This window comes from Amia ocellicauda, chromosome 9, assembly GCF_036373705.1.
Source record: "Amia ocellicauda isolate fAmiCal2 chromosome 9, fAmiCal2.hap1, whole genome shotgun sequence".
In the NCBI taxonomy this organism is placed as follows: Eukaryota; Metazoa; Chordata; class Actinopteri; order Amiiformes; family Amiidae; genus Amia; species Amia ocellicauda.
Genome location: NC_089858.1, coordinates 17,034,784 through 17,051,884, shown reverse-complemented (window position 1 = coordinate 17,051,884; position 17,101 = coordinate 17,034,784). Strand labels below are relative to the sequence as shown.

The 17,101-nt window shown below is 51.5% G+C and overlaps 1 protein-coding gene across 1 annotated transcript; it reads right to left on the bottom strand.

Annotated features, from left to right (window-relative positions):
* Nucleotides 1–100: 100 nt before the first annotated feature.
* On the bottom strand, nucleotides 101–7,132 carry st3gal2 (ST3 beta-galactoside alpha-2,3-sialyltransferase 2). The gene is made up of 6 exons (XM_066713497.1): nucleotides 6,714–7,132; nucleotides 5,936–6,129; nucleotides 5,081–5,260; nucleotides 4,294–4,339; nucleotides 4,074–4,193; nucleotides 101–3,963 (listed from the first exon to the last, which is right to left on the bottom strand). Exons 1-6 carry the CDS (start codon nucleotides 7,053–7,055, stop codon nucleotides 3,790–3,792), a joined length of 1,056 nt encoding a protein of 351 aa, XP_066569594.1. The 5' UTR covers nucleotides 7,056–7,132; the 3' UTR covers nucleotides 101–3,789.
* Nucleotides 7,133–17,101: the final 9,969 nt, after the last annotated feature.

Below are 17,101 nucleotides of genomic sequence, written 5' to 3'. Positions count from 1 at the left end.
GCACAGCACAGGTACAGCTAAAGCAAGTGGAAATCTCATATAAAGACAGCCAGATCTCCATGGTAAATGCAACGTACAAGGCTGAGCACATTTACAGTGGTTAAAAAAAAAACTGAACAAGTTAATCATTGATTTATTTATTTTGTTTTTATAGTAGCATGAGATAAAAACAGTCCTTTATAGCACAGAGTCTTGGTTATAAAACGAGAAAATACAGTTGTAGTAATAATAATAATAATAATGATCGTAATAGTGGTAGTAACTGAAATCAAGTCATATTGTGAGGATATGTCCCGTCGGTTCTGTCGGTACACGCGTGTATTTGCACGAGTGTATAGCTTGTGACCAATGGGTTCGGAAAGGTTTCTTGTCCATGCTGTACCGCTCTGCTCAGGAGGACCTGAAGGAGAATGGCCTGCATGGCCATCCCATCTCCCCTGCGCACTGTCCTGCTGCGAAGGTCCCAACCCTGGGTTGGCCTGAAACCTGTGTTACTTGTCGTTTGGCCGGTTGATTTGACTTTCACATGTCTGGAGCTTGTGGCGTACCAGTGTGTTACAAAACGTCGGTTTGGCCAGACGAGTTTTCAGTTGCGGTGCCATCCTGAGGTGGATGGGGGTTGTGAGTAACTTATCCTCCGGAGAGGGTGACGTGGGGGGGGGTCGGAAAACACTGGTCCAGCAGAAATCCCGCTGTACATGCAGCCCGCAGCGGATGCCAACATTGCAGCATCATCGTTTAAGGGAAAGCAAATAATACTCTTTGGTGAATTATTGCACATCTTTAATAAGGAAAAAGGGGTTGAGTTTTCTTTCTCTGTGTAGCATCTGAGAAAGCTGCTGCAGATTTAATATCAGAGGGTTCAAGCACATTTTACGTATTTTATTATTATAACTTTTAAGTATTCAGGTGGTTATAGCTATGGTTTTCTAAATTGTTCACTCTCTGCATTCCCAGTGCATGTGTAATGATATCTGTGCTGCAAGGGACAGGAACCCGGGGTGACCCAGGCATCTCTGATCCCGTGTCCCCAGTATGGGAAGCTGCAGGCAGGCAGGCAGGACAAGCTGCAATAAAATCCAACATAACAAAATTATATATATTGATAGATTTCCGGTGTTTGGTGTTTAAGGGCACAGAGTGGTGATGGGTAATAAAACACTTCTGCAGGTAAGACTGCCAGGAAACTAACTAACACAGAACTTTCCCTGCCCGGATCCCTCCTCTCTCCACTCTCAAAGCTCCCTCCAGGGCCCCCAGGGCAAGGTCTGCTTCTGGGGTGGAGAGGAGCAGGGTGGGCACTCGAGCAGGGATCCGGTCCAGATGCACAGTGTTGCAGCAGCACATGTCCATGCCAGACCCAAGCAAGATTCAAGTCCTCCCTCCCACTGTCCCCCAAAACATCAATCTCTGGACTTGAACTATGCAGGCCTGTGTGTGTGTACATACGGGCCTGCAGGGACGAGGGCAGTTTACAGCCAGAGCAGCTACAGAAACACAGCCTGTAGAGGTGCTAATGATATAATGCCACTCAGCCATGCAGTGATATGCCCCTGATATAGATAATTAAGCCTCCAGTCCATCATTTCTGGTCCAGAAGAAGAAGAATTTAAATGTAGCAGCAGAGAGCACTACTGAGGTGATGATATCACTGAATAAAAATAAACACTCACAAGGCCAGAGGCAAAACATTGGCAGGCAGTGTGTGTGTGTGTGTGTGTGTGTCAGCCAGAGGAGTGGGGTGGGGGTTCATGTGTGTGTGGGATGTGGGGTGTGGTGTTGTGGATGTGGGCTGGGCGTCAGCGTGTGGAGATCAGTAGCCATATAGTCAAAGGCACTCAAGGAACTTGTCATGAAATTCTCAGGCCCCGAGAGGACAGGATCTGAGCTGAATGTAGAACTGTCAAAGCAAAACTATGAAGATACGCGCACACACTCACACACACACTTTGTCTGTACAGTCTCCCACGGATCTGTTAAGGAAGCTAGCTCTGTATGTATGTATGTATGTATGTATGTATGTATGTATGTATTTATTTATTTATTTATGTTTGCCCCAGAGAGACAAATAATATTACCACAGTATAATCACACCTGTCACACCCTGGCTGTGGGCAGTCCTATAGTCACACACACATAAACACACACACACGCATATATGCACGCATAGGCTAAAGGAATCCCCACTGCTCAAGACAGGACACTCCCCTGAAACCATGCAGAGTCAGAGAGCGAGGAATACAAAATACAGCGGTAACAATAAACACATCATCCGGCTACAGTGATGTACAATGAGACAAGCCCTGTGAGTGCTGGCTGTACGTCTGACGCGGGGCTGGACAGAGCGTTCAAGAGCCTCGCAGCAGCAGTGCAGTGTTCAGTGACACCCCAGCACCTCTCTCGGCTGCCTCAGGAAAACGGAACCGTACCGAGCATCCTAGCATTCTCCTGATGGGTGACAGGGCGTCGGGATTCCCGGTAGGGACGTTCTAACGTGGATACCGGAGAAATACAAAATCAGAAGCGAAATTAAAAACACTCCTTAAATAATAACACTGAACAAACTGATACTGAGAAGTGGGGGAAAGGATATCCCCCTTCTTTTTCCCCCTCCGTTGCTGCTTTCTTGACAGCCAGTAGGGGGAGCACATGATCAGTCCAGACAGGGTAAAAGTGAGCCCTGGCATGCCCAGCTACTGTAGCCGATCAGCCGCAGTACCTGCAGACGTGTAATTCCCGAACTGTCTGGTAGCAGCAGTGTTTGTTTTGGGGCCCATGACAGGCGTGCTGTGGCATAATCACTGCAGTGGTCAGTACCCACTGTAAGGGGAGGAAAACCTGCTGAGCTACAGTGGCCTCTGGCATCCCTCCCACTCCACTGCTCTGTGTGGCTCTACTGGTCAGAGAGTGGCAGAGGGTGGTGCATTGTATTGAGCCACCCATGATGAGTGAAAAAAAAAAAAGAGTAAGAAATGATAAAAGAAAGAATGCAATAACAGCACCCTGACTACCGTGACGAAATACAGCTCTGTAAAAGCCAACTTTGACACGTGACGGACACACACATAGAGACACCTACTGGAAAAGAGCGAGTGTGGTCGGGCTCCCCCTAGTGTCTGTGCTTGGTGGCGGCATTTTGCGCTGGACCTAGTGGGGGTTCTCGTACCTGGAGAGGCTGCTGCAGCCACCGCGGCCCACAGAGGGAGGAGCACTGTGTTGCTATTGGCTGCTCCCCCTGGGGAACCTCAGAGAGTTCATTGGCCGCACAGACTGGGCCGGATTGGAGGGATCGGTGTGTGTGTCCCCTCCTTTGGAGTATTTATCAGTACAGACTGGACCCAAGGGATGCTGGAGCCCAGCCAGTCACTCAGTCCAGATGGTGCAGGCAGTCCAGTAGTCATGGGCAAGTGAGCAAAGCTCCAGCGTTGAGAAAGCCGAGGCTCTGAGGGGGGGCGCGGCAGGCCTTCACTCTGATGAGGGGGGAAGGCCATGCAAAGCAGCAGCAGCAGCAGCAGCAGGGACTCCAGTACCAGTGACCCAGCGCACGTGACACTCTCTGTCAAGCTGGCACATTATTCCTCACGCCCAGAGTGGGAGGAGGAGAGGCAGGCGGTAGAGGTAGGGGGGAGACCCTGTCCTGCCGCTCCCCAGGCCTCCCACAGAGACAGGGAAGGACCTGGGTGGGGCAGTGGCTCTGTCAGAGTGTGCGGGAATGAGCGAGCTGAGATCTGGGCTGGAGGGCGACAGCTTCCTCCTGTCCTCCCACTCCCCGTCTGCCTCTCCCCAGCCTCACTTCCCAGGGAACACGGTGATCTTGCCAGCCTTGGCCAGGGAGCTGATGATCTGGGCCTCGTAGTCGGCGTCGTGGACCCCCGTCTTGCGAAACTCGCCAGCATAGCGGTTCTGCTCCCAGTAGTGGTGCCAGTTTCCCCGGCTGTCAGCGCCGAAGCCAAACACGTTCACCTGCAGACACACAGGCCCACAGAGCATGGTGAGACGGGGGAGGGGGAGAGAGAGAGAGAGAGAGAGAGAGAGAGAGAGAGAGAGAGAGAGAGGGGGGGGGGGGGGCTCACCTCATCACAGACGTGCAGAGCGAAGAACAGCACCAGCATGCCAGTGGAGGGATAGCGGCCGTGGTGGCGGGTCCATCGGTCATGGATGTACTTGAAGAAGGCAGGGTTATAGATCTGCACCTGGACAGGGCACAGCACAGAGAGGCACACTGTGACAGACTGACTCACTGACACACTGACTCACTGACACACTGACTCACTCACTGGGGTCTGGGGTTACCTTGTCCTTGTCTACACGAAGAAATTGCTTCACTGGGGCGTAGGTGCTGCAGAGAGAGAGAGGTTGGAGACAATGTTAGTCTAGGCAGACAAACCAGCGTCATGTGTCAGCATCATGTGTGCTGCACACTGGCAGATCTGCCCCTTCACACGCAGGCCTGTTCCCAGTGGCTGTCGAGTCTCAAATTTCTTATAGTCAGATGGTCTCGTTTACTTCCTGATTTTCAACTCTTTTCACTGATTTCTTTCCAGGGACAGGGCTTCCAGCTAATCCGCTGCCTTGTGGGAAATGCAGGTCAACATGGGGTCAGGGAGGGGGACAGGAGGGAAGAACACAGCAGTGCCTTTTGACCTGTGAGACTCGCTGTGGATGTTGCTAGTGCTGAGAGACTTGGAGCAGGTTAGCTTCCCCTTTCTGCTGCTGCTTCTCACTGCTGGTGATGGGTTTTTGAGTTTGCTTTATCTGTGCATCAGGCAGTTGAATTTCCTTTTTTGAGTTCAAATGCAGTCTGGCTGGATACTGATTGCAATACGAGAGCACAGCTACTAGTTGTTTATGTCTAGTACTGAAACACTTAGTTTTATTTAGTTTTGTTTGCTGTTGTATATGCAATGGCTCCAAGGTCAGTATGCTCTGGGGTCACAGTTTGTGCTGTGTGACTGTCCTTTGGTACAAAGCCAGTAGAGTGCTGTACTGTATTGATCTTATTGTGTGTGTGTGTGTGTGTGTGTGTACATGTGTGTTTGTTTGTGAGTGTGTGTGCGTGTGTGCAGCTGTGTGTCCTCACAAGCGAATCTGTCCGGTGGAGAGGGCACTGGTGATCCACAGCAGGTCCAGGGTCTTAAAGGGCACCAGGACGAAGCTGACGTTGGTGGGCAGGTTCTTGGCGCTCTCGGGATACATGAAGTGGTGCGTGGTGCGGCTGCCCGCGTCCTCCTCGTAGCCCAGCGTGGGCGCCAGGTTAATCCTGTGGGGAGGCAGAGACACACAGGGACGGACAGGGACACAGACGTCAGAGCTCATGCAGTGGCTGTGCAGCAGCAGTGTGGGCGGGTGCTGTGTGTAGCTCCCCCATACGTCACAAACAACACAGTTGTGATCCACACTCCCAGATGCACTCCCAGAGTCTCTCTTTCTCATACACACACACATACACACACACACACTCAATCACGTATGTAACATGTTTGTGTGTAACAAAAATCCACAAGAGCAGTGGGCCTAATATTTAAAATAACAAACAAAGAAACAAACAAGGGAACAGGCACTTCTTACAAATTCTTAAAAAGATTTCTTCCATACTAAAGAGAAAACAAATGCTCTTGCTCTGACTCCAAACCATCAGCTGAGTCTGATCAGCCATTTCAACGATTGTAACTGATGCAGAAAGAAATATAAAAAGGCGTCCTGATATCTGCAGTGTGTTGCAGCAGAATGGAAATCAAGCGCTGACACTTCTGCTCTGCAATCTGATTAAACAATTACGTTTCAGATGATCTCTTGAGGCCCTGCTCACAGCATTCACCTGTTTTCGGGATGTGGGCTGTTTGGGCGGGTGTGCCCTGTGTTATGTGATGAATACTGTCTCTGTGCAGCGCCACTTCCTCTAGCCTTCTGCCTTGTCTCTGAACCAGCACCTCACCTCATGATGAAATTGTGCCCGTCAATCAAGGGCCCGTAGCTGGCGCCCCGCAGGTTGCCCGAGTTGCCCACCACGGCGCAACGCTGGCAGCGAGACGGGTCCCAGGAGCCATAGGGGCTCTGACCCGGGATCACCTGGAACAGCCGGGTCAGGACCTGCTGCACATTGTGGGGCTTGAACTGGGGCTGCAGCATCTGGAGAGAGAGAGAGAGAGGGAGAGAGGGAGAGAGGGGCAATCATAGACTGGTGTACAGAGAGCCGGGGAGAGGGAGAGATCAGAATGGAGACAGACGGAGCCCAAGAGAGCAGGACAGTAAGGCCGCACTGATTGCCTGCAGTGCTGGAGCTCTTGTCTGCTGTCACTTGGCCTGTTTTATTGCCTCCCCCCTCAGTGGCTCACTGTGTATCCGATACCATTCCAGACCAGTGATAATATCCAAGGGAACGATACATACACCTCTCTCTATCCATATTAACTGCCAATTACCGGCATCATTGCTGTTAAAATATTTGGTTATATCCTCAGGAGGGATCAGAATGTTCCGTGGATGCCTTTGCCAGGAAGCTTCAGTCTCGCTCAGGCTTTCTGCAGCCCTGCGTGCAGAGGGGAAGGAAAACTCTCTGCACTTCAACTGCTGGAGGTTTGGAAAAAAAAGAGAACAGAGGAGAGGAGAGGAGAGGAGAACAGAGATGAGGGGAGCAGAGGAGAACAGACGTGAGGGCAGAGGACAGAGGAGAGGTGGTGTAGGGAGGTGTAGGAACAGCTGGGCCCACTTACCACCCACCAGTAGTAGACGTCGGCCGGCAGCTGCACGTTCTCACGGGTCCACACAGGCGAGATTTCAGGGTCGTAGTTCTCGTCGAACCAGTTAGACAGCCCCGGGTCGCCCACACAGCGGCGGCAGGCGCAGGTCTTCAGCACGGTGCTGCCTGGGGGCTCCAGCCGGTGGATGCCAGTGTAACTTGGCACCAGTTTGACCCTGTGGGTGTCTTCCCAGCCGGGGGGGTCCAGGTAGGGCAGGCCGGCGCCCCCCCGCAGCGAGAGGGAGAAGAGCAGCGAGGTGAGGAAGAGCAGAGCCAGCGACCCCAGCAGCACCCAGATGCGCAGCGAGCACCGCATACCTGCCCCCCCCCGGCTGGCCCGCTCCACCCCTCCACCCCAAGCAGGCCTCAGCTCCAATGATCTCCTGACCCCACCCACTGTCTGACTTCTGACCCCGCCCGCACCCCACCACCACCACCACCACCACCCTCCCCTCTCACGTTGCTGCTTCAGTGACTGGCCGTGGCCGCCACAGTCCCATTCGCCGGCTCCTGCCAGCCCCCCGGCCACAACAGCCTCTGTCCACAACGTGGAGACTGTAGCCAAACGGCTATGACACAGTTCTGCAGCGCACACTGCACACTGATTGGCTGCTTACAATCGCACTGTAATCATGCAGCCCTCCTATTGGCTCTTCACCCTGTGATCAGAGTTCTCTCTCCCTGTGACAAACAAAAACACGAACAGACACAGTTGCGTCCCAGTCCTGTAGTGTGGAGAGTCTGTTGAACTGCACAGTAACTTCCTGTGTGCTGCAGGCCTCTGTACTCTCACACAGGGTGTCTGAACACTGTATTCCACATACTGATGCAGCCTAACCTGTTTGGTCGAGTCCCAAGCAAACAGGAGAGCGCTCCACCTACAAGTGGGAAACAGTTCTGCCGCTCAGGGGCTCGAGTGCAAAAGTTACTGGTTCCATCTCACCGCCCCTTTCTTCCTCCCTCCTCCTCCTGCTCCTCCTCCTCCCTCCCTTCCGAACCACTAAGTCTGACAACTGTTGAGATTATTTTTCAGTCGTCATCTTTCTTCCAGAAAAAAAAAATCAGTAAGAAATAAATAAATGAATTAATAATAATGAAATAAAAAAGGCAAACGGTCGCAGCTACAGCACAGTGCAGCCGGGCAGAGGATGAGTGGGCGGCTGTCTCGCGGTCCCAGGGAGGCAGTCCTTAGACGAAGTGCAAGGCTGGTCATGCCCTGGTTCCATGTCCGTGACCGTGCGTTTGCTCAGATCCTACTCCTGTGTGTGCTCTCTCCCTGTCATGGCAGCTCGTGGTGGGCAGTCAGGCCAGACGGACTCAGTGTGGGACCAAGGAGGCTGAGGCTGTGCCTGCATGCCCCGGTGCCCACGCCTGGCCTCCCGCAGCTGTCTGCCCTGGGCGCACACTGCCCCAGCTCTGATGCCAGCCCTGCGACACCCACACTTCCGTCTCCCTGAGCCCTGACAGAGACGGCTGCTCCCCCGCTGCCACTCTCTCCACAGCACCGCACAGGACAGTGTCTGCCAATCTGATTGTTGGGGGGGAAGTGACAGGATCCTCCTCTGCTGTCTGTGTGCGCTGCACCCCCCCCCCCCCCCTCTTCCTTCCTCTGTCCTGCGTTGTGAGTAATGAGTGTCACAGGATCCCTTGCCCTCCGCAGCTGACAGGCCTAGCACACACACCTCTCTGTCTCTCTGCCTGCCTGCCTGCCCGTCTGTCTTGGGTACGCTGTTGGTTCCCGGTGTAGCTCTGGTTCTGCTTAACTCTAGCTCACTGCCTGGGCTGAAACAGAGAGGGGTGGAGGGAGGGGATGGGAGGGGAGGGGAGGGGAGGGGAGGGGTGGGCAGCACAGAGATTAATGATTATTGCCAAGTAAACATTTCCCCATTGCAGTTGCCAAGCTGTTTGTTTGATATTCAAATTATGGAGGATGGATTTTGCTGATTTTTCATTTTATTTTCTTATTTGTCTATTTGTTTTAAAGGCAGCACGCAAACTGGCATTTTGTCTTGCTGCGTCGTTGACATGATTTAAAAAATGTACACTTTAATGAGTTCACACATGGGATTTGTGCAGCCGTGGGGTAAATGGGTTTGGGATTATTTAATTTTAATATATTTGTAAATAAAGCCATTTGTGATCAATTGCTTTCTTTTTGATGTGGTTTAATGTCGGTACAAACTGGGCTGCTTCTGTACATGTGGAATCTTAAGCTGCAGGACAGAATCTGTAGAGCAACTGTAGAGGTTTCTGAATGTTGGTATTTTATTAATATTCCACTATTATTAGTCTGCAGGATGATAGTTATTATTATTATTTGTATTAATTAGTAGTATAATTATTAGTGTGCTCCTACAATGTCTGCAGTGAGACACAGACATAGTCCAGGCTTGAGCCAGTATTGGCCGGTATTATGCTTTTCTGTTGTCGTCTTGCCTCTCTCAGTGAAACCTCTGATGGGGCTCTCATAGTGCTGGAGCAAACATGTGGATGAATCCAGTGACCTCATCTCCTCTCCTCTGTGCCCCCCATTGTGCCCTCTGTCTTTGCTTTGTTCTTTAAAAATCTAGCTTTTTATTTTATCCCCCCACTTGTGAGTACAGTAATTCATCCCCGCGAGAAACATCCACACAGTCACTCCCCGGTTTCCTGTTGGGGAGACAGAGGGAATGGAAGAAACGTAGAACGTCCCGGGTGTGCTCCTCTGAGCCACAGCTGCAAGAGCAGGATCTGGTGTGTGGGGCTGGTTTGAGTGGAGGGGCTGGTGTGTACTCGAGGGCAGGTTCTGGAGTGGGGGCTTGTGTGTACTCAGGGGTAGGTGTGTGGGGCAGGAGTGTGCTTGGGGGCAGGTGCTTCAGAGCTCTGATGTTGATGATGAAGTGTCACAGGACGAAGACGTGCATAGTGTAACTGCACTGTTAACTGCACTATGCTCCTCTCTGTCCTCTCCCCAGCCCTGGAGACTCTGACCCCCAGGGTGAAGGGGTGGGGAAATAGCGGTGATTAGCCAGCAGGCCTCCACTCCCACTCTCCTTGCACTAATAATAAGGTTAGCCCTCGACGTACTGCAGAGCAGCACAGAGAGCCCACACCACACACATGGACACACCGTGAGTGGGTGAGTATGTGAGTGCATGCATGATTGTGTGAGTGAGGTTGGCAGGCTGGTGTTTGCTGTGTGTGTGTGTGTGAGTGTGGCAGGCTGGCGATGACTGTGTGAGTTGTGCTGTCTCAGTGCGGGGGCGCAGTGCTCAGCCTGGACAAGGCACCAGTGCTTCACACAGCCCAGCCTGGCAGCCTGCCATCCGCACACAGCACTGCAAGAAGTGTTCAGGCCTGTAATCCTCTCTCTCTCTCTCTCTCTCTCTCTCTCTCTTTCCTGTCTCACAATCCACCACCTCACTCTTTCTAGAACATTCCTGAGCTCCTGCACTGAGGGGAACACGTGGCTCCTGACCAGACCCTGCTCAGAGCACCACAGTGCCTCTTGCAACCAAATGTTTTGGTGCCAACCGCCAAGCATGGGCCCTCGCACTCACAGTAATGACTGTGGCCAAGCACTTTACACATGGCGAGTATCTCACATTTTAAATGGAAGCTGATTTGTTGGTTAAAATTTTGATTAGTGACACAGACATATACTCAATATTTTAAACCATCTGAATGGCTGGGCTGATCTGCACTGAACTGCCCCTCTCTGCTGAGACCTACTGTTTGGTGTGCGCAGCAAAGAGACCAGTGGAGATGTTTTTTTGACACTAGCAGCTTGCTAAGTGCTAGGGGGGCGTCTTTACTGCTGCCCCCCACCCCCCAACCCCCGCCTCCCTCCTGCTGCTCCAAGGCCCTGTGCAGTCTGGGGGGCAGCAGGGTTTCTTCTGTTTGAGTTGGGTCTGTGCTGCTCACTGCTCATAGCGAAACAGTAACTGCAGTGCACACTTGCGCTCACTCCTGCGATTACACCAGAGCTGAGACAACTGCACTGGCTGCACACATCACCCCTCAACCCTGGAACCCTCACTCCAACACTCACACTCACTCACTTTCTTTGAACAGTAAATACTATACTGTTATACAGTGCTATACTGGAGTGTACTGTACTGTACAGCTCTATACTGCACTGTTCTGTGTGTACCAGGCAGCATTGCAGTACAGCTGTCCTGATGCGGATGGTCGCCGAACGGCTGCAGCACAGCTGACAGGAGCCAGGCAGTGATTACAGGCTTGGGTGTGCACACCTAATGTGCGTGTGTGCAGTTAGACAAAATTAATTTTAAATTAGATTTTTATTTTTATTTACAGCCAACATGTTTGTGTTTTTCAACTACCAAGGCATGTGTATACCAGAGGCAGAGAATGAGAGCAGAGCACGCAGAGTCATGGAAAGCCACACACTGACACACTTCCCCCTGAGACACCAAACATTCCAGTGACACTGACAGTTAAACACACACAGAACGATACACACCTGAGACACACACACACACAGATACACACCTCGAGACACACGCACACACGCACACAGACCGATACTGACACTGATACAGACACGTCCAGACAAAGGCTCACTCAGCCACCGTCTCCACAGCGACAGCTGAGATTGATGTGTACTCTGTGATTCCTGGTGAGAGGTGTTCTACCTTTCAAGCAGCATATGCTCCTGACACAGCAACTAGAGGAGACAGAGCTGCTGGCCAGGAAGGGGATGGGGGGGGGGCAGCTGTCTCAGAGAGAGGGAGGGTGAGGGCTGGACACTGCTAACAATGCAGGCTTTCCTCGAATTCAGAACTGCCATAGATCAAAAGGGCTGTCGATCTAGAACCGGAACTAAGAATCGCATTCCGGCAGGGCTTTTGAATGAATAAACATTCCATTGTCCTCTGCCACACCCCTTGCTTGTAGCTGCAATTGAGGATCCCCTGTTTCCTACTCTCCTACCCTCTTACCCCCCCCTGTGCTGGAGCAGCTGTGTAATTTACCCCGCTGGCTGCACATGGCTGTTGAGAGTCCGCTGGGAGACGGCTGCTGCTAGGGCAGGGAAGAGGGGGGTAGGAGTCTGTTCCCCTGGAAACACAACATCACTGATCCCCACTGCCGTGTGGATTCTCACCCCCTTGAGACGAGACTGGACACACACACACACACACACACACACGCACGCACGCACATACACACACTAACACACACACACACACTAACACACTAACACACACACACACACACACACACACACGCACCCATGCACATACACACGCACGCACATACACACACTAACACACACACACACTAACACACACACACACACACACACACACGCACCCATGCACATACACACGCACGCACATACACACACTAACACACACACACACTAACACACACACACACGCACCCATGCACATACACACGCACGCACATACACACACTAACACACACACACACTAACACACACACACGCACCCACGCACATACACACGCACACACACTAACACACACACACACGCACACACACACGCACGCGCACACACACGCGCACACACACGCGCACACACACACGCACGCACATACACATGCACGCACGCACATACACACACTAACACACACGCATGCACACACACACACACACACATCCCCAGGGAGAGTTGTGAGGGTGAATTTAATGAACGTAAATGGTTTTCAATAGAGAGGCAGGATGTGAGCTAATCTGATTGACCAACTGTTTAATGGATTAAATGTTTAAGCTCTGTGTAGTAATGGTCAAACCCGGGTCGCACAGGGACACGTGCTTACATTTTTCTAAAAGCAGAGCTGTGGCTGCCATCACTGCCCCTTTCCAGCTTGCAGTGCTGCTAGTACAGTTGCTTTTAAAGGGATAATATATATAATACGGTTACTTTCTTTTTTCTTTAGTTTTTTTTGGAACATGCAGCACTCAAAACTCTTTGGCACTGATTTATATGTGAGGAGCTGACCTCGTGCCCTTGAGTGTGATATATCAGTATCCTGTATCTGTGTCATGCTGAGAACAGGGTGTTACTGATTATTGATTATGGGGCACAGTCGAGAGGCAGTGGCACTGTGATTGATGATTGGACAGTATCAGGGCCTGCTTCCAGTGCCACAGCCCTGACACCTGACCTCTACAGGATTCACACAAAACTCACACAAACAACAGTTCAAAACAAAGGTGTTCAAAGGAAGAGCTGATGGACTCTTTTGTTTAGATTTGTTTTCCAATGTGTGAACTCAAAGAGAAGAGAGGGGGATTGCGGTACTTGTTTCTGACTCCCTGTCAGTTTCAATCCTGACAGCTAAACTTCAATATGAAGTGGAAGCTGCAAAAACAGGAGGCTCGCAGAGAGCAGGCTACATTGAGTCACAGGGGCCTGGAGCTGGGGAGCCGGCTGACAGTCTTAACAGTCTTGACAGGGGTGGCGGTTGAGAGGCTGACCACTTCTGTATTTCCCTCTGGGGACGACGGGGGGACGACCGACAGCCTGGTGAGCACCCCTGCCTGTGCTACAAGCTCAATTAATCTCTCTGTATACACTTGAGAGGAGAACAATGGAAAGGAAAGGGAAAATAAAGACATCTAAATAACTCCCTCCTCTGTCCACGTCACTCGCCCCCTCCACATCACTAAGTGCCCGTTTCTGGCTTGCTAGCCCGCCCATTATGCATTAGGCAGCCAAAGCCTTAACAGTGCAATTTAAATTGATGGCGGCGGGATATAGGCGCAGCTCATACGGCAAAACCTGTATTGCTCAGGCAAACACTGACTTGAACATTTAAAATATATGAATATGTATTTTCAATATATTTTAGTCTGTAATCCGTATGTTTATTACAGTGTAATATATGTTTAATTGCTACTATACAATTTCAACATATATAGGCAAAAAGGCATATATATAAGGAAGGATCACATATTTCTACCACATATTAAAAATATATTTTCGTAACAGCTATCTTAGTAGCAGCATTCCTTCTGTGACGGAGTGGACACGCTCATCTCCGGGCCCACAAAGCACCATCTGTCCCGTCATTGCGAGCTGCTGTTCTGTCGTGCGCTACAATTGCTCTTCTGGAATGCTACAAAAGCTCTGCTGTATTATTGCCCGCCCCTTGTCTTGGAAAATGCTCGTTAAAGCTTCTCCAGTACTGGGCCAAAGTGGCTCATCTGTAGGCTGTGGATTTTCTACGGCAGCTTTTCCTATACAGCACTGCAGCGTCTCTCTCTGCGTTCATGTGGTGTGTGTTTTTTGGTGTGTGTGTGTACGTGTGTGTGCTTGTATCCTGTGCTCCATTTGCCTGCTATAGTGTATCCTGTATTCCCAGAGCCCTGCAGACTGTCTTCAGTGTGACTGTCTAAGCAGGTTCTGCGCCAGTGCTGCAGAATGTGTGTGAGATCTCGCTGCCGTACAGGGGCTTGTCTGTTCAAGTTTCTGCTCAGCACACTGCTAATGAATACCTCCTGCAACTTAATACATCCCCTCACTGTGCTGATTAAGAGCCCTGCCCCCACCCCCCCGCTCACAACACCAGCGCCCCAGGCTCACAGAGCCTCTGGTATCTAGCAGGACTGTGGGTGAGCGCTGAGCAAAAGGTCTCAAATTTCACCTCCATCTAAGAGAGGCTTTTATGAGTAAAGCCGGCAGTGTCCAGGAAGCTGCGACTGGTGTGTGTGTGTGTGACGGCCTGGCTAACTTGCCCTGGCATTTGTATGCAGGAAAGTGCAGTGGGTCGCTTGATACTGAATCACAAGAGAAGCGCCGTTCTTTAACCAAACTCTGGCCCCCGGCCGCTGTGGCACCCTTTGACCCGCTGGTGCGCAATGCTGAGGGTTGAGTCAGCATCCTGTCACTGCGTATCTGGGTGAGAACCCAGCACCACCACCGGGACCGGAGCTGTAACTGCACAGCAGCGGGAGGATCAGTGCAACAGCAGAGTCAGCACAATCTTACCATGGTGACTTTTGAACTTATTTTTTCAATGGAAGATGTTCCACTCAGCCGGGCCCTCCTCTGGGTTTCCTCCTCTCCTGCCCTCATACAGGGGGAGGCTGTGCTGCAGCAGCACCATAACCACCTCAGCTCCTGTATAACTCAGGCTGTATAATGCAGGGCTTCATACAGAGCTGCCCCTGCCCGTCCCCACTGCCCTCTTGCAGTCCTGGCATTCTTCATGTAACCCACACAATGTGAAGTGGTCTGTCTGGAGCAACCCCTTCTCTGCACAACCCTGCCTGGCTTGCAGTGCTCACAAGCGCCGCTCACTTTGCCAGCTCTGGTCGGCAGATTAACGCTGGTATTTATGGGAAGGGGTGCCAGAGGGTGTGTGCCTTTAAATATTTGCTTTTAAACGGCAAACAAAGTCCATGCAAAGTTTGCAGCACATATTCATTTTAACACCAGTGCATTCAACCCACGGGGGTTGGCATGGCGTGAGCAGGGATGCACTGATTCACAGCACAGCGGCCCTGCCAGCGCACGGCCCAGGATTTAACTCCATGTGCCAGTGCTGAGTCGGAGCTGTGCAGCCCCGCATCGTCCTGCTGAGGACCCCAGAACGCTGGGCGATGGCTTTCACTCTGGGCATCGCTTTTGGGTTTGTATTTGTTTCTGCAGCTACTAGGAACTTACAAAAGACATTTTAGTTCTGCTGTCTAAATGCACAGCTAAGTGAGCGTCACTGAAGTACCAAGCTAGCTATGTACGTGTGAAAGCACTGTGGTAATGGGAGGACGTCCCTCTGCGGAAGAGGGGTCTCCTCCGCACACGACAATTACGTCTCACTGGGTACTGGCCTAAACACAGTCACAGAGCAACAGCAGATTCAGATTTTCTGTAATAAACAGGACCATAAGAAAGAAAGGAACCTCCCCCCACTGACACTAACACTGAAACACACACACGCACTAAGCAACACACCAACGCAAAAGAAGATGTACAGACTCATACATGACTCTATGCACTCACACACCCCCCCACACACACAAAACAGAGTGGCCCTGATGCTACAGAGGGGAGAACACAGCTGGCCAGACAGATGTTCCAGATGCAGTACAGATTGGGTGAGTTTGAATCTCTCCCTGATCAAAGACAGTTCTCCCCCACCTCTGTCTTCCCTTGTGCCCTCCCAGCCAGAGTCCACTCCATTCATCTCAATTGCAGACATCAGCTCCCCTTCAAGATAATTTATTGGGCAGGTCCAGCTACTCCCCCGGTGCAGCGCGGCCATCGATCCGGCAGCCCTGCAGACGGATGGGTTTCACCGGGGAGGTAAGTGGAGGCGACAGGACAATAAACTGCCACCTCAGCAGTAAGACAGGGAGCCGGGTTAACCCCTCGCACACCAGGGCCCACCAGGGCTGGGGTTCAGGCCGCCCAGACTCCCTCTACCCCAGAGCACCAGCAGCTGAACCATGCCCCGTTTACTGAGGGCGGCAGACAGACTCTCGTACAGATTGCAGAGAAGCAAAAAAGCAGACACTTCAAATACGGTCTGGTCTGCTTTAAAAGGCACTTTAAACACAGAATGAGGTAACCGGCTGAAAATTCCTTGCTCCTGCTCCAGCTGGCCGGTGCACTGCAGCTCATTAAAGAAAACAAAATTGTAATGGCTCGACTCTGCTGTGCTAAAGCAAGTCTGACTGCCGTTCCACTCTGGGGAAGGGCCGGACTCTTGACATCTCGCAGGCCGGCCACAGCCAAGTATGTCAGTCAGTTTGTCACTGCCAAAACCCCCCTGCCCCCCACTGCACCACTTTGCCAAGCCTGAAATGCACATGCTTTTTCCACCACACGCGCCCACAGCTGTTAATGGTGTGGTTCCAACACTGGTGGTCTGTCATGACTCTGGAATTGGTCAGAGCAGTGCTGCAGCAGGATAAGGCAGGGTCACAGGAGGCCCCCAGTGTGCCACAGAGTGCAGACTGAGCCATGCCAGGCCAAAAACAACAGAAAACCAACATCTTATTTTTGTCTGTACCTATGCTGTTTCCAAGGGAAGATTCTCTGCTGAAACCACCTCACTTCATGTTGTCTGTGTGTGTGTGTGTAAGAGAGAGAGAGTGAAGAAAACATCTCCAAGGACAAACAAGACTAATCAATTTTTTACAAGTTCTTTAGCACATCAAACCGACGCCAGGTATCTCTGCCGAGCCGCCCACTGCTACTCAGAAACACCTCCTTTGTCTCAGAACTGCTTATATAACAGCAGGTGGTGGCAGTGGGAGTTGGGGGGGGTAGGCACAGCAGGAAAAGAAACAAGACTCCCAGTGCTGAGCAGTCAGAGCCATTTCAGCTTTTCCCAGCTGTCCGCAACCGGCCGGTGAGGTGGAAGGGGGTTAGGTTTACTACACTGCAC

What these genes read in the sequence shown, in the direction of transcription:
- st3gal2 (XM_066713497.1), bottom strand. Translation starts at nt 7,055, where the DNA reads ATGCGGTGCTCGCTGCGCATCTGGGTGCTGCTGGGGTCGCTGGCTCTG. An exon ending in ACGTCTACTACTGGTGGGTG is followed by an intron (nt 6,130 to 6,713) that starts GTAAGTGGGCCC and finishes CTCTCTCTCCAG; the next exon opens with ATGCTGCAGCCCCAGTTCAA. An exon ending in TTCGTGTAGACAAGGACAAG is followed by an intron (nt 4,194 to 4,293) that starts GTAACCCCAGAC and finishes TGCCCTGTCCAG; the next exon opens with GTGCAGATCTATAACCCTGC.